The sequence below is a fragment of the Tachysurus fulvidraco genome, chromosome 1, assembly GCF_022655615.1.
Source record: "Tachysurus fulvidraco isolate hzauxx_2018 chromosome 1, HZAU_PFXX_2.0, whole genome shotgun sequence".
Taxonomy (NCBI): domain Eukaryota; kingdom Metazoa; phylum Chordata; class Actinopteri; order Siluriformes; family Bagridae; genus Tachysurus; species Tachysurus fulvidraco.
This window is the reverse complement of record NC_062518.1, coordinates 31,441,578-31,459,450: the sequence shown is the minus strand read 5'-3', so window position 1 is coordinate 31,459,450 and position 17,873 is coordinate 31,441,578. Positions and strand designations below refer to the sequence as shown.

General features: G+C 37.5%; 1 protein-coding gene across 2 annotated transcripts; it reads left to right on the top strand.

Moving 5' to 3' along the window:
- The first annotated feature begins 1,463 nt into the window (after window positions 1–1,463).
- On the top strand, window positions 1,464–17,637 carry sec24d (SEC24 homolog D, COPII coat complex component). 2 transcript variants are annotated; one of them, XM_047815543.1, is made up of 24 exons: window positions 1,464–1,613; window positions 2,674–2,825; window positions 3,389–3,491; window positions 3,593–3,738; window positions 3,840–4,112; window positions 4,235–4,374; window positions 5,019–5,130; window positions 5,373–5,500; window positions 6,324–6,462; window positions 6,576–6,691; window positions 8,454–8,578; window positions 10,847–11,038; window positions 11,376–11,469; window positions 11,784–11,900; window positions 11,992–12,162; window positions 12,439–12,535; window positions 12,676–12,821; window positions 13,681–13,819; window positions 14,045–14,163; window positions 14,358–14,537; window positions 15,374–15,565; window positions 15,734–15,823; window positions 16,055–16,179; window positions 16,928–17,637. In XM_047815543.1, the coding sequence occupies exons 2-24, from the start codon at window positions 2,675–2,677 to the stop codon at window positions 16,929–16,931; spliced, it is 3,099 nt and encodes a 1,032-aa protein (XP_047671499.1). In that variant the 5' UTR covers window positions 1,464–1,613; window position 2,674; the 3' UTR covers window positions 16,932–17,637. The 2 variants fall into 2 exon arrangements, with proteins under 2 accessions (XP_047671499.1, XP_027025074.1); XM_027169273.2 differs by having other exon boundaries at window positions 16,055–17,637.
- The last annotated feature ends 236 nt before the right edge of the window (window positions 17,638–17,873 follow it).

Below are 17,873 nucleotides of genomic sequence, written 5' to 3'. Positions count from 1 at the left end.
AACGTAAACGTGACCAGATAACTAAAGATTTGAACAGATATAGTATAGATGAGAAAAGATACAGTGTTTATGTAAATTGATATAAATTTACACAGATGGGGCAAAATGCGATTTTAAACACATATACAATAGCAACTGTACAAAATGTGTAAAATAAGATGAATGCAAAGTAAGCATTACATGTACATTACATATATTAAAATAAATAAAGTAGTAGAATATCACACTAAAAAGAAATGAATATCACATTGTCTCTAATTGAAGCCATTAATATTGCACTTGCAGTTGTACATTCATTCATTCATTCATTCATTCATTCATTCATTCATTCATTCATTCATTCATTCATTCATTTTCTACTGCTTTATCCGAACTTCTCGGGTCACAAGGAGCCTGTGCCTATCTCCGGCGTCATCGGGCATCAAGGCAGGATACACCCTGGACGGAGTGCCAACCCATTGCAGGGCACACACACACTCTCATTCACTCACACACTCACACACTCACACACTATGGACAATTTTCCAGAGATGCCAATCAATCTACCATGCATGTCTTTGGACTGTGGGAGGAAAGTGGAGTACCAGGAGGAAACCCCCGAGGCATGGAGAGAACATGCAAACTCCACTCACACAAGTCGGAGGTGGTAATCAAACCCCCAACCCTGGAGGTGTGAGGCAAACGTGCTAACCACTAAGCCACTGTGCCCCCTGCAGTTGTACAGGTACATAAAATCTGGACAAATTGCCCAAATGCCAAGTTGTTGCTACAACTGTCTTTCAGAATTGTATAGATAATTACACAGTTTATTATAAATCACAAATTCAGACAGTCATAACATCAAATATAGATTTGTATTAAATTATCATGTCCAGATGATACAAATAATAAACAAATAACTAAAGATGTGAACACATATAGTGTAGATCGATCTATTTATCTTTCTCTTTCTCTCTCTCTTTATATATAAAGAGAGGTAGATAGATAGGTAGAGAGAGCGAGATAGAGAGAGAGAGATAGAGAGACAGATAGAGAGAGAGCGAGAGAAAGATAGACAGACAGACAGACAGACAGACAGACAGACAGATAGATAGATAGATAGATAGATAGATAGATAGATAGATAGATAGATAGATAGATAGATAGATAGATAGACAGACAGTGCTTTCTTTTTGCTCATGTATTTAGTTGACTGAGTTTTACTATATTAAATCATTTCTTTTTGTTTGTTTTTTGTTAAGATTGTGTTTACCATACTTAGTGTTTATAGAGACTGAGACCAGGCTTCAGTGATGTATAGGAGAGGAAAAGCGTTTATATTTCCTAAGTGAACACACACACACACACACACACACACACACACACACACACACACACACACACACACACACACACACACACACACACACACACACACACACAGTCAGAGGATTTCTCTGCGCACGTCTGTATCCGTGCATCTTGCTGACGTGTAGCGGTTCCCACTACTCCGCGCATGCGCAGAAGAAGCCAAATGCCCGAGGCCGGTGCCGGGAGTTTGACGTGGCACTCCCGATAGGCTCGTGCGCATACTGTCAACAGTCTGTACGTTCGGCGTCATCTCGACTTTACAGGTAATTTCACTTTATATTTCTCACTTATACGAGTGAACACACATCTCAGACGTCCTTCGAATATCTCTTAAGTATAACGTTGAGTTATGTGAGTTTGTTTCACGTGTTTAAATAGGCGTGAGCGAATATGAAAGTTAGTCAGTTAGTTAGTTAACATGTAACAGCGTTTATATAAAGCATGAACATCCTCACATCTAGGTGACTAAACTGATGCTGTTTGCTGTGTAATGAATGAACCCCGGTGTGTTTACAACACGTCTTGTTATTGTTTGTAAAATTTGCTTTACCGCTCATCTTTGACGTGGCATCAGCGTGTAGAGACGAAGCTCTGCTCCTCACTCATTGCTCACAACGTGCATGATCTATCATTGACTATTTCTTCACATTACTACTTTACTTAGGCTCCTATTTGACAAACAGTTTGAGATGTTCAACATCTGGTTCAACATCTGGTCACAGGTCAGGGGATCATCATATAATCCAAGGCTTCAGACTAAAAGTTCTCAGACTAAAGCGTTTTTATTTTAGCTTAGGCCAATGTAGAGTTTATAATATACTCTAGGTTCTATTTTTTATTTTTATTTTTTATTTTACATATGTTTCCAGACAGACAGACAGACAGACAGACAGACAGACAGACAGACACACACACACACACACACACACACACACACACACACACACACACACACACACACACAAACACACACACATACACACACACAGTGAGATCACTCTGCTTTGTCACTCATTATCACACAACACACTCTCATTATCTCATTATTACACAAGATCATGAGTTACCTTGGAATATGGCATAGACCAATTTTATATTACAGATGACAGGTTGAATAACATGTTATTTACTTAAGCTACAGCAATTTAACCAACACAACCTAGGGAGGCCATCATCAGACATAAATGTTGACATAATGTGAATGGTAATGCTGTATAAGGACATTAACATATTTGGTGTTTTGGAAGTATTTTAAAAGCTTTGTTTATATTAACTGTACATGTTGTTGTTTTTCTTTATTTGTGGAATGAACACATCTAACAGGATGAGCCAGCAGGGTTATGTTACTACACCTCCGTACTCACAGGCACAGGCGGGAATGGGGGGATACCCCAACGCATTTGGGGCGCCTCCTCCACAATCCCATTATGGACACTATGGAGCTCCACCACAGACTTTTTCTGCACAACCAGCAGGTACGGTAAAATTCCATGCACTTAATGTCTGTTTTTACTTTTGTTTCACTGTTGCAAGTCTTCTGCTGATTTCTGGCTTTTGGTGATGTTATTTATATAAACTGTGTAATTATCTATACATTTCTGAAAGGCAGTTGGAACTTGGAATTTGAGCCATTTGTTCAGATTTTATGTACTTGTACAACTGCAAGTGCAATATTAATGGCTTCAATTAAAGACAATGTGATATTCTATTATGTTTTTTCAATATAAATATGTTTTTAATTCTTATCTGTTTACATCAACACTGTATCTTTTCTCATCTACACTATATCTGTTCACATCTTTAGTTATCTGGTCACATTTACTTTTTTGTATCATCTGTTCACATTGTATGTGTGTGTGTGAATGTGAGGACCTTTTAAATGAGAGAGCCCTTAATTTTATGGGGCAGCTGTACAATGATAGTAAAGTATTCTATTCTATTCTGTTTTGGTGTATATTATGCCTTGTTTAATTGTGTTCAAATAGCAAGTCACCGATTGCTAGCTGCTTATTACAATCCAGTAAATGTTATGTTTTAGGTATTCTCAAACCAGCTGCCTCCTCTCCTTCTGGGATGCCTCCACCACCGATGTCTAGCCAATATGGATCCCCTATTCAACAAAATGGCGCACATCCACAGAAGTAACTTTATTTGCCGAAAAAAGATAGATGAAAATTGAGATTTTGTGATTTTTGTAAAATGTTCAGTTTAAATTGATTTTCATCACTTTTTATATTATTAGGTTACCTCCACCTCCAGCAGCCTCTGCATCTGCCATGTCTCCCTATGGACAGCCCCCTCAAAGACCATACCACACCATGGCTCCAGCTGCTCCTTCAGCCCAGCAAATAACTAATCAGATGAATGCTATGAGCATTGATGGATATGGTTAAGTCTGGTTTAGCAGTTCTCTTTTGTAATATAAAGTTGTGATTCTTATTAAATCTGCTATGTATTCTGACTTGTTCTCTTTTCATTGGTCTATTTAGCCCAAAGCCCTGTGCAACCCCCCCAGTCTTTAGCAACACCACAGCCTTTCCAAATGTCTCCACCACCCACAATGGGACATCCAACCATGTCTCCTCCAGGCACTCAACCTCTCTCGATGGGTACATGTCCACCAATGACAGCAAGTCCACCCATCAGTGCTACAGGGCCACAGCCAATGGGATTATATAATGCACAGCCTCACCCTCCTCCTCTGAGTGGAGCAGGATTTCAACAGCCACCCGCACCTCAGGGATTTCCTCCTCAGCAGCCAGGTAAAGGGAGATTTGGCATTTTGTTTCAAAACAGTAATTTAATATGGATATGAACTTCACTCCTAAATCATGTACACACTGAGGTGAGGCAGTTTGTACCCATCATGTCTTTGTGGCTACAGGATTATATGGAGGACAGATGCCAGGGTCACCGATGGCAGGACCACAGCAAGGCGCTTTTCAGGGAGGCTTCCCTGGAGGACCTGCCAACATGTCCGGACCCCCTCAGAAGAAACTCGATCCAGACTCCATACCTAGCACAGTAAGTACTGATAAAACTATACAGTAAACACTGTAAAACATGTAAACAAATACATACTGAAGAATGATCTAATTTGACAATAATCACCATTATAGGTACCAACTTTTGTTAAACATTATAATGATTAATAATTTCTATTATAAATATAAATATTAAAAAGTTAATATAATAACGATTAATAAAAAAATCTAGCTGTACTTACATATTAACATGTATTACTATATATATATATATATATATATATATATATATATATATATATATATATATATATATATATATATATATATTACAGAATATAGATATAATATTAGATAATTGATAGTCAATTTTGGCTTTATTCATTTAAACATAAAGGTTTTTCAGTCAAATGATCTATTATTGGGGAATCTATTGCTTATTTATTCAGTCTCTTTTGTTCTGTTGTCTAGAAGTCTTACTATTAATATGTTATTTAATAATTGTAAACATTTCTCACCTGACATTAGTACAGATTGGTACTAATGCCCTTCTGCATTGATGATGGTGGCAAAATGATATGCGCTTTATAGTTTTAGTAAATTAGGTAAAATACATTTTTAGGTTATCTGAAATTCAGTGTGCGATCTGTTTCTTTTAAAATGCCATTACATTTCACTGTATAGATACAAGTGATTGAAAGTGACCAGGCTAAAAGAGGTGGTCAGATCTACACCACCAATCTCAGGGGCCAAGTGCCACCCCTAGTCACAACCAATTTCACCGTACAGGATCAAGGTGAGTTCTGTGACGAAGTATGTTGTCATTTATTTACTATGTTTGCCCTTTTTCCAGAATGACTTACTGAAGGGCTTTGTGGTCTTTTCCTTACACTTGTATTAACTAACCAGGGTCTAATAGCAGCATTAAACCTTGATTGTGGAACCAGAAAATTAGTCAATAAATAAATAAATAAACAAATCACCTTATAGTAGTATAAAAACATTCACTCTTATGCAAATGATTTACTGTTGTTTCAGGAAATGCTAGCCCAAGGTTCATCAGATGTACTACCTACTCATTTCCCTGTACCTCTGACCTTGCCAAACAATGGCAAGTCCCTCTGGCAGCCATCATCAAACCTTTTGCCACAGTGCCCAAAAATGAAGTATGTATGCTAGATCCTTGTCAGTGGCTCTTATCTTCTACATAAATGTGTTTTGTAAATACACATCGATGCGCATATGGGTCACTGATAACTTGCATTCGTATAAATGTAACTCCTCTTTTAAATATAAAGGTAAGAGTTAACATTCAAGTTAAATGATAAAGTAACTTGTAATTGTACATATACAGTAATAGCTGTGTTCTAGATCATACCTTTACATCAACTATATTATGGTGTCTTGTATATGACAAATGATATTCCGTTTTATTTAATCTCATGATAGCTGAGGTCTGTGAGTGTTGTGTGGTCCAGGAATCTTGTGTTAGTGTCACCTTTTTGTTTGTGACAGCACTACTGCTGCAGCTCCTTTTTAGGTAATGTTAATGTATTCTTTCACTGGAGGATAATTAGATTAAATTCATTCTCCAGAGAACAGCTTAGGTAAAAAAAAAAAAAAATGCCAGACTGGTAAGTTTGACTGGCCATACTACAAATATGATGAATTTTAAGATTGTTTTATCATATAACGCATGAGTATTTAGTTGCACTGAAACCTTTTCTCTCGGTTCTTGTAAACTAAGAACTGAACAACAGAAGAGCATACTAGCTTAAGATATAATTACTTCACTTCCTATTACTACACAGAGAAGACACAGTTCCTCTTAGTTCTGCGTGTGTTTCTTTAAGCTAGTGATTTATGTATCAGTTATAAGAACCATAAATATGTAATTTCTTTATGTATTATAATCCTAAGCACCTGAAGGTTTGTATTACAGGTCAGATTTATAAACATCTTTGTCTTCTCTTGATTTGTTTACGTCAGACTCCTCTATACATAGTAAATCATGGCGAGGCAGGACCCATACGCTGTAACCGCTGTAAGGCCTACATGTGTCCCTTCATGCTCTTCATCGACGGTGGAAGACGCTATCAGTGTGGCTTCTGCAGTTGTGTTAATGAGGGTCAGTACCACAGGCATACTTTACTGATCAAATACTCAACAAGATCCAAATCCAACAAAAATATTTTTCCATGAAGTAAGAAAAATAAGAAGTCAAATTATATCCCTCCTTAGTTCCTGTCCAGTATTTCCAGCACCTGGATCACATGGGCAGAAGAGTGGATGCATATGAAAGACCAGAGCTGTCCCTGGGTTCTTATGAGTTCCTCGCTACGCTGGATTACTGCAAAGTATTACTCTATTTACATCTATTTATATCTTCGTCTAAACTGTACATTATACCTTAAGCACTGAAGTTTTATTTGTGGGGAAAATATGCTTTGCATTTAAAAATGAAATAATTCTTGAGTATTTAAGTGAATATTTAATTTGATGCTATTTGAAGCAACAGTATAACAATTTACAACAATTGTGCATGGTAAAGTTGATCTTACTTAGCCGTTTAGCATTAAATGTAGAATTGAATACTTTTAATATTATGTGGATAACAAATGCAGTGCTTGGATTGTTTATTTCTGTACAGCGGTTCATGCCCCAGGAAACCTCTAATGGAACTATTTCTTGGCAGTCACATTGCATTTCTCAGTTGCTGAAACACTGCAGCAGGCTACAGGCTAAAGACAACTCATTTGAAGAGAAATCACAATATATCATATTATAGTGTGTAAAACAGTGGCCTTATACAGTGATAAATATACATGTAAATATACATATAAATAATTCTTGAAATGAATGCTTTAATTGGGTTATTTGGCTTGCCCAAGAGAATATAGCCCTATACAGTATCACTAAAACTTTTCCCTTTTATTCATCTTTGCGGTGCTACTGGCAATTTTGAAAGTGTTAACCGAAGCACATTCACTTGCAAAATGAACAGGGGAAAGAAACAAAATTCACAAGACATGTAGTCATATGTTTTGGGATTATACATTGCATTAAACTTGTAGTCTGTAGGTCATCATTATAAACAGACACAATGATACTAATGATACTGTACAGTACTAAACATAGTCATCTCTCATTCACAATCCAAGATAAAGTATATCCAATCCAAACAAACCCCCCAATCCAAACACAGTGCTGTGTATTTCTGGGGGAAAAAAACAAGCATTGTTGTAGAACAAGTAGGTTTAATCCCGAATTTGAATTACATATGTGTTGTATTTCCTTGGGAGATCTGTAGTTTTCTTCTATATGTGTAAAGTATAGACAAGTGATTTCTGCAAGTCTTTTCCTGTTGAGCTTGGGTTCATTTTCACCTCCTTCGACACCGTACACTGTGCTCTTACTGTCATTTTTAGAGGACACCCGCTCCTAGGGAGAATAGCAAAAGTATTACATTTCTCTGTTTGAAGGTAATGTGTTTTATAATGAGTTGGTGAACACCCAGGACTTTAAAAAGTATGTTTTGCCTTTGTGCACTTTCATTCCTTTACTCTCCAACCATTGCCTATCTTCTCAGCTTATTTTTAACTGGAACCTAAAAACTGGGAACATTTTTATTGTGAATTTAATGGCAAGAAAAAGTAGAATTGTTTGTTTTGTCAGTACTTTAAGCAGATTGTGTTTGTCTTCACTTATTAGACAGTGCTATTAATTCAATAACTGATTTATAAATCTGGTGTTTTTAGCAACTGGTACCCAGAAAGAAATCCAGTGCACCTTTAGCCCTACATTTTACAATAATGTATAGCAGACAATGGATGCATCAACTATGATTGTTACATTGATGTTGATATGATTAAATTGTACATAAGAGTTAATTTTTGGGCTGTTTTATAGTTGACAGATATTTCAGAATGAAGATGCTTCAATGGGATTGTCAGTCACATTAACATGTAGTTAGTAAATACATTTGTCAGTGTTATCTTTAATTGTCACTGAAATTATTTCAAAACACAGATGCTTTGTGTCTATAAGTGATGTTTTTCTTACCAATAATTTGACACAGTTAAGCCAAGGTAAGTCATTTATTCTTATTCTTTTTCTCAGAACAATAAGCCTCCCAGTCCTCCTGCTTATATCTTTATGATTGATGTGTCGTACAACAACATAAAGAGTGGACTCGTCAAACTGATATGTGAGGAACTAAAGACGCTGCTGGAACGACTTCCAAAGTAAGTTCAAATGCTACTTTAATTTGATTTGCTTCAAGACGAAAACAAATCGGACATATGACTGCCAGTAAAGCTAACAGTTAAAGTGAATTTTTAAACATAATTATGGCTATAATTAATGAAAATGTCATTATGTAAAGAAGCAAATAGAAGCAGTGAATTGGTTGCACATCATGTTTTTGTCATAAACTCAAGCACTCTAGATTAATTTACACCACTGAAGCTTGTTTGTTACCCAAACATAACTTTTAGGGATCTGAAACACCACGCTGGCATTGTTAATGCAATGCTGTGTATGAGCATGAAATTTTGGCAGCAAATGTTTATCAGGACTGTTTTGACTGAAAATCTCAAGTGTAAGTCATACATGTCTTAGCTTCTGTCAGCTTAGAAAGCAGCTCACTGCACCCGAAAAAAGCCCCCAATTCCATGCCAAATATGGTCAGTAAAATGAGAGTGAAGAAAAGCGAAACACCACCAAGCCAAGTACTGCTGTATCTCATCATTTGAAAATTTCTGCCTACATGACTTTTGAGGGGGTCGATCGAGAAAGGCCAAATCTTTGAAATCTTCATGGAGCACAATGCTTTTGTATGTACCAAATCTTTTGGCATGGAAAAAGACAAGCTCTTCATTTACCACCTAGTACTTTACATGTACATCTCCTTCAAAACTCCTCTCTCCTTCTCCACCAGCCCCTGTGGGTATGTCCGTATTTGTTTGGAAAACTGACCTCACCTCCAAAGCATGCTGAAAGTGCACTCCGAATAAGCCTGCAGTATTAAAACTGATTTCTCCCCTCTGTTTCTGGCTTTGCTCAATAGAGTGCATGCATTTAATGAAAAACACATTGGACACCCAACGTTTTTTATATGGCTGAACTTATCACTCTGTGAGCTCCCTTGGTAAGGAGGATTCAAAGACCAAGGAGTCGGTAGCTGACCCTGGTTCACTGTTACAGTAGAATTTGAAATGTTCTTCATTTTTCATCAACACCCATCATTGTTTTGATCCTGTCCATTAAATGGATAACGGCAGAGTTGTTTCCTGTAGGCCCCGCTTTATTTAAACCAGCACACCATTACATAATTAAGTAAGAGTAGTCTACAAATCCCAGATACAGACCTCTTTCACTTATGTGGTTTCTTTCTCAGCAATTTGTGAATTACATACAGTCTTGTGCACAGAAGAATTCTCCAGCATTTAATAGTGTTAGAGTGTATTAGGGAATATAGCCTAAAATTGTAATAAAAAAAGTAATAACTTAAATTCCTAGGTCTATTCAGCATAATTTTGTAAGCAGGCAACACTGTGCCATTTTTTTCTGTCTAGTTGGAGCTTGTGTGAACCTTTGACCTTTGCTCTCTGTAACTATTTCACAGTCAGCTATATGATAAGGTTGAAGTGATAAGAATGATTTTTATTGCTTTCCCTTCCCCCTTTCTTTTTTTATTGCTTTTAAAAAATCTTCTTTTTCTTTATAGTTGCGATTTTTACACAAAAATTCATTCACAATTATTCACATTTCCTCATAGGCTCAAGGTATTTAAACCTATAAGCAAGCTCGTTTTGTCACTGCACATATCTTTGAGGTGCTTTTCTCCTAATGGTCCTTGCACATGAATGTTTTTGCTGTTGAAGCACTGGGACATTATTTTTGGCCCTGATGACCAGTTTTCACAATTATGTTTGTTGAGGAAGTGGCTCTGAAACTATAAAAACACTGTGCTCACGTAACCAGTCTCTGTAACCAGTTTCTTGTCACGTAACCAGTTTTCTTGACACACTTTGGGCATGTTAATACCAATAAATCATTGCTTGAATGCCACAACCTATTTGTGTATTGTTGCTGACCATGTGTAACCCTTCAAGGCCACAATTTGCTCCTCTTCTAATGGCTACTTTCAGAATGATAATGAACCATGTCATAAAGCATCAGTCATCTCAAACTGGTTAAATGAAAATAACAATGAGTTCTGTGTCCTTTCTGTGTCCAGTGGCCTGTATCTGTATCCAGTACACCTTTGTAATATGGTAGAACACCATGAAAGTGCACCTGGACTACAATCTCAAATGAATGGTTCCAACGTCTTTTGGGATGTTTTGAGAGAGAGAGAAATAAATTAATAAATTAAACAAACTCTGCATTAGTATAGTGTTCCAAATAAAGTGCTCTGTGAGTCTATATTCTGGTATATGTAGTAAACTCCACATTTGCCCAATGTTCATCCTGAATAACAATAATGCTCCCTGGTTCTTGATTTTTAGAGAAGAGGGAGCTGAGAGCTCAGCCATCAGAGTGGGCTTTGTCACGTACCACAAGATTTTGCACTTCTACAATGTGAAGAGTGCACTAGCACAGCCCCAGATGATGGTGGTCTCTGATGTAGCAGAAATGTTTGTGCCTCTTCTGGACGGATTCCTAGTCAACTTTCAGGAATCACGAGCTGTCATCAACAAGTATGTTTACATTTACATTTACAGAATTTGGCAGACACCCTTATCCAGAGCGACGAACATAAGTGCTTAAATCTCTAACATTGGGTACATTAATTCTGGCTCACTAGGTTACACACTTAAGACACCATGAGTTTAAAACATTGTTCAAAGTTACAAGTATGTTTAAAAGTTTTTATTTATTATTAACATTATGATTTCTTGAGCATGTTACTTGAATGTAACCCAAAAATACTGTAATCTAGTTTGGTAAACATTAATTTTAAGAATTTGTGACACGATTATAAGGATTAAACTAATTATCTCTTTTTTTTGTTTGTTTCTTGTATTGGTAACATAGTCTGTTGAGCCAGATCCCTGACATGTTTTCTGAGTCAAACGAGAGCGAAACTGTTTTTGCTCCAGTTATACAAGCTGGAGTGGAAGCAATGAAGGTAAAACAAATATATGGACACTTTTATTTAGTTTACTCTGACTCTGTACTGGACTCAAAATTCAGAAGGCACTTTATTGTTTATGACTATTTAGTTCATTATTCTTCTTAAGCTAAGTGACTTAAATTTTGTCTTAAAACTCAGCATCTTTTTACTAACCATTTACTAAGTTCTGCTCTATAGGTCCGAAAGGCTGAAATAACCCATTAATACTCATAGCCTTTCATAAGAACGATGCATTATTAATTATTTATTAACCACTCATTCATTAAACTGTAAGTCATTAACCATGCCCAAACCCCTTGTGCCCCCAGGCTGCTGAATGCAGCGGAAAACTCTTCATCTTCCATTCATCGCTCCCAACTGCAGAGGCACCTGGGAAGCTGAAGAACAGGGACGACAGGAAGCTGGTTAACACAGAGAAAGAAAAAGTTGGTCTATTACTTATTTCTTTGTTTATCAAAGAAAATACTTTGTGCATTTTTGTAATTCAATTTGTGTATACTGTATGTGCATTTGCAGACCCTGTTTCAGCCACAGCGTGGTGTGTATGAGCAGCTGACAAAAGAGTGTGTGAGCCAGGGATGTTGCGTGGACCTCTTCTTGTTCCCTAACCAGTATGTGGACTTGGCCACTATGGGTGACATTCCCACACACACTGGTGGCTCTGTTTACAAGTATAACAACTTCCAGGTGTGTAGTAACACATGCACAAACATAGACACCCCTATCCAGAGAAATGTATCTCATCTATTTAACATAAGAGTTAAGTCTTGTTCAAGTGCCTAGCAGTGGTACAGTAGATCAGTCGGCCTGGGATTTGAACTCACAACCTTCCAGTTAGTAATCCAAAACCTTAACCACTGAGCTCCCATTTCCAGTTAATCATTCTGTGACTGGAAACCGGAATTGTTATGTTGTGTGAAATGTCATCGTCTTGTGATGATCTTCAACACTTTTGTCTTTCAGGTTCAGACAGACGGTCAGCATTTCCTCAGTGATTTGAGACGAGATGTGGAGAAGACCATCGGATTTGATGCCATCATGCGGGTTCGAACCAATACAGGTAAAGCTGGCGATCTCAGACAACAAAAGCAGAAACTAGTCACTCAGAGAAGCAACACTCTTTGTGTCTTACAAGCAAAGGAAGACGCATTTGATGTAATGATCTCACAGCTGACTCTGTGTATACTGTTTGTGCTTTAGGTTTCAGGGCCACAGACTTCTTTGGTGCCATCTATATGAACACGACTACAGATGTGGAGATGGCTGCAGTGGACTGTGACAAAGCAGTTGCAGTGGAGTTCAAGCATGATGACACACTCAGTGAGGAGGCTGGGGCACTTATACAGGTCAGTGCAGCACATACACCACTAGCACTAGCCCCTTTGTTTTATCACACAAATGAACACCAGACCTACAAACAAAAATATCTTTTCCCCTCGCCTTTCAGGTTTTTTCTCGCTCCTAACAGAATGCTACTGTAGATCATTAGCCGTATCAGTACACATGTAAAAATTCATTTGATGTCACTAAAGTTTGAAACTCTGTAAGTCATTCTTTTATTTCTTGAAACTGTAAATAATAGTGCTTACAAAGTAATGAATTTTAACTACGTGACCTGTGTGCCACATTTGAATTGTAAGTTGGCACAGTTTTGGCTTTGCTATGAGTGAGAACTGTGAGAAGAATGGAAAACACAGACACAGTACTCCAGTATTCCAGTAATAGTTGTTGCCAAACTCTGTATCTGATCACATGAACAATAGCTACAACAAAAAATGTACCAGGATTTGTTGAAATGTTCCGGCACCAGGATTTAATGTGGAAATACAAAAGGCAGTCCATTGCAGGGCAGCATGCGCACACACATTCATACCTTCCTTCACACACTCATTCACATCTAAGGGCGATTTAGCGTAGCCAGATAACATACTGTAAATAAAATTTTGGTTTGAGTATAGTTACTGTACTTAATGATGACTTAAATTACAGTCCTGTGCAACAATGCGAAGGTATTTTGTCTAACATCACATGGGTTGATTGTAACACCACACAAACACACTGTAAACTGATATGCATATTAGGAAAATCAACACTGAACCACCTTGTTGTTCATCCTAGAGCGGAGTAGAAATTGAGCATCTGTTTTGTTACTGTTTTGCCAGCTCTGCCCTACTACAGTATGTGTGCCTGTCTTGCTTTTTTTAGTGTGCTGTCTTGTACACCTCCATCGGTGGTCAGAGACGGCTGCGTGTTCACAACATCGGTCTGAACTGCAGCTCTCAGCTATCTGAGCTCTACAAGAGCTGTGAGACTGACGCGCTAATCAACTTCTTTGCCAAATCAGGTAAAACATGACGTCTGATTTCTGAGTCAGAATTGTTTAAACTTCCTAAACCTAGAGCCATTTTTCTTAGCCCAGTACTAGACTAAACAGTAAAGTGGAATAGGCTCATGAAATGTCAGTCTTAAATATTACCAGTAAATCAATGCTGTACAGTGCATTAGATCGACACTACATTTTTATATGTTTTTATGTATTCACAATATGTGTCTATATTTTGTTGTCAAGCCTACCACGCTATTCTAAGCCAGCCTGTGCGGACAGTGAGGGAGATCCTGGTGAGGCAGACAGCCCATATGCTGGCCTGCTATAGAAAGAACTGTGCTACACCTTCTGCTGCAAGTCAGGTCTGAATCTCAATCTTAGAGAAACGAGACAAACATCATTTTGGGCCTCACATTTGTTTATATAATTCACTTAAGTTGAATTATTATTTGTTGGTATTAACTTTTTTATCAATGCTGTATATGATTCTAAGCTTATCTTTGACTTTTTTATATTAGCTGACTCTTTCTTTTCCTTATAATGTCATCATGTGCAGCTGATCCTGCCTGATGCTATGAAGGTGTTCCCGGTGTACATGAACAGCCTGATGAAGACTCCAGTTCTGGTGGGAAGCACTGAACTCTCTACAGATGACAGGGCTTTCTATAGACTCAACGTCATGTCCATGGGAGTAGAGGAGAGCCAGGTCCTGCTATACCCACAGCTCGTCCCAGTGGTGAGAACACGTAAAGATGAAAAGCAGAAACAGAGAACTAAAGTTCAAATGCATACCATATAATTGATGCTGTTTCATCAGCTGTTGGAAAACAATTAGGCTGATTTCAACGATTAGTCCATTTGTCCAAACCACAACACCGTTTACAGTTCATGGTGATTCGGTTTGTGCGCATAAGTTAATGAACAAAGGAACAAAAATACAAAAGCACATAAAAGGCTAGAAATCTTACTAATGAATCTTTTTGATATATTAGTCTTTATAACTTCTGAGAATGGGGGAAAAAGTAAACCAACATTTTTTTCCACTGCTTTATTTATGACCTATAAATTAGAAATCGTATAAATTGTGCAGTAAGAGAGAACGCAAAGCTGGGACTAAATAAATGTTTTTATTCCTTGGCCCAAATATTTAGACCACCTTTCATTTCTCTGACTTTTGTCTCAGTCTGCGTCTCATTGGTCAAATTTATAGTCACATCTACTTCCTGCAGCTGGCTCAAAGCCAATTCACCTCCTCACAGCAGACACCTAACTCACTAGTCTTAGACTGGATTTCTGTGTTATGAACTGCACCATTAAAAGTAAAGCACCATTAATAATATAGTTTACTTGGACTGTCTGTACTAGCAATAATGCAGTACTGCTTACAGTTCAAAGCAGAAAGTGTAAGGCTGTGTTAAAAGGCCATTTTTCATCAGTTAAATCAAAAACAACACATAGAGTATCAGGTTATATTTGTGAATACTTTTCAACTCAATTTACTAAAAGTAAAGTTACTATTAAATCATTTTTATGCACGACTTTGGTCATGAGCTCCAACTCTGTCTCTGTCAGCACACCATGGACATGGCAAGTGATTCGATTCCGAGAGCAGTGCGCTGCACCGAGGAGCGCTTGAGTGACGCCGGTATATTTTTACTGGAGAACGGCCAGTCTATTTTCCTGTGGCTGGGCCAGGCCTGCCCTCCTGAGTTCATCCAGAACTTCTTCAATGTGCCCTCCATGGCCCACCTCAGTTCAGACACGGTCAGATACACCAGCATCAAATACGAAATCACATACAATCAATGTTTATTGTTATCAATGATTTTGGTTTCATTTGAAATACTTTTCCAAGAATTTAACATCTAAGAATAGAAATATTTCTCTAAAGCTGGCCTGCTGACTGATATTAATACTAATATGCATCTGCAGATTACATTGACAGAATTAGACAACGCTCACTCTAGGAAGCTTCACGCCATCATTCTTTCCATCTCCCAGCAGAGGTGCAAGTCCATGAAGGTACAGTTCTTTAGCTATTTGGACATGTAGATACACTGTGTTTCAAGATCAAATAAGCAACGCTACTGTCTCTTGAAACACATTCTGCAAATTATTATATGGTTGACCAAGTAAATCTTATATGTTTTAAAGCATTTTATCAAATTAAATTGACCAGAACTAGAAGGATCCATGTGGGATGCTTTCAGGTCTTTGTTCCAGTAGATCTTAAGCAGTATTTTGTTTTTGTAGATGGTGGTTGTGAAGCAGAAAGACAGACCAGAGATGCTCTTCCGCCAGCTCCTTGTGGAAGATAAAGGCCTTCATGGAGGAAATTCATACTTGGAATTCTTATGCTCTGTTCATCGTGAGATAAGGCAGGTCCTGTCCTAACATACACACAGACTCATATATAATCACCAGCTCCTTTATTAGGAACATTTGTACACCTGCTCAATCATTACTTTAATAACCCTTTAATAGCAGTTGCTGAACTTGTGCCTCGCTTTATTGCCATAATTTACCTTTTTTATAATGGCTACATCCACCATGTTGAGGAGCGATGTCACGGTGCACATTTCATCTCAAAACCGGTTCCATGAATATTAACATGAGTTCAGTGTACTTCAACGGCTTCCACTGTCACTGGATCCGAATTTGATAGATGTGGTGCATCTTCAGGATGTGAGGAAATGGGAGATTCCATGCACAAATATGCAGCTGAGAAATCACAAAAAATTGTGTTATGCAGTCATGTCAACATGGACCAGAATCTCAAAGGAATGTTTCCAACAACAACTGGAATCCATGCCATAAGAAGAATGGATGTTGTTCAGAGAGCAGGGGAGAGAGAGAGGGGGTCCTGGGGTTTAATAAGGATTAGTATGGTGTTCCTAATAAAGTGGTTGGTCAGCGTATAAAAAAAATGTGTGCAAGACTCTACACACAAAGAACTTCTCGCAATTTCCAGAGCTGCCTTTGAATGACTGTGCAACTCCATCGGGATTTCACAAATGTTTTTATTTTCAGTTTTACTCAGAATTGTAGTTGGGGGTTAAGCTTGGCTCACTTGTATGTAATGCTATGTATTAATGTCTCCTGATATATAACATCTTTTTTTTTTAGATGACAGAGTAAAGGAAAGGATTCTAAAATTGAAAAAAACATCTCATCATTACCAAAGAATGAGGAAAAATCTTTTAATTAGTATTAAAAAAAAACCACTCTCATGAAATCAGGCCTTTTTGCTTGTAATGCTTAAGCTGATGGGAAAAACTGTCTATTAAATTAATAGATTAAATCATTGGATACCTTTAGAAGTATAAGAAACATTAAATCAGATTTATTAAACTGCAGTTATTTCAAGCAATATTTATTCAAAACTCATAATTGTTTCATGTGTACCTCCTAATCCGGTGGTACTTTTGTGTTGGTCATTCCAGTGTCATTCATGAGTGTTTTGAGTGTTGACTGTATAGTTCCAGAAACAAATCACATACAATTTAAGGCATCTTTTAATGATGGGCTTTCCATGCTCACACAAAATCTTATCAAGTTCTTCATATTCACTATACCTTAATATTATTTTTACTGGTACATCACCAGAAGCAGTATATTTTATTACTTCTGTGATATATTTGAAAGATTATGGCTTCTATGTAAACATAGCTCAGGTAACCCATTTAGAGAGGTCCATGTAACTGCTTACACTAGCCTACAGTGTGGGAGTAGACGAGTAGATGAATGTGCTGAGATAAGGATGCTGCGCCATATACATTCCAGTTTATAAATGTCTAGTATAAAACCTTTTGATTAAAAATGGTCTTTTGAACGGATCACTGTGAATGGTTTTCATTTGTGTGACTGTTAAAAATAACCTACTTTTAATAGCTCCATTAAAGACATTCTGCGTGGCTGACTTAAGTATCAGACTCCCAAAAATATCACACGAGTTGGCTTTTTTTCCCGGCACAAACAGATCAACAGACAAAACACAAGCAGGCAGTACATTCAGAGCTGTTTATTGAATCAGCGCCACCTAATGCCTCTGTCTTCTAGTAGCATTGGGAGG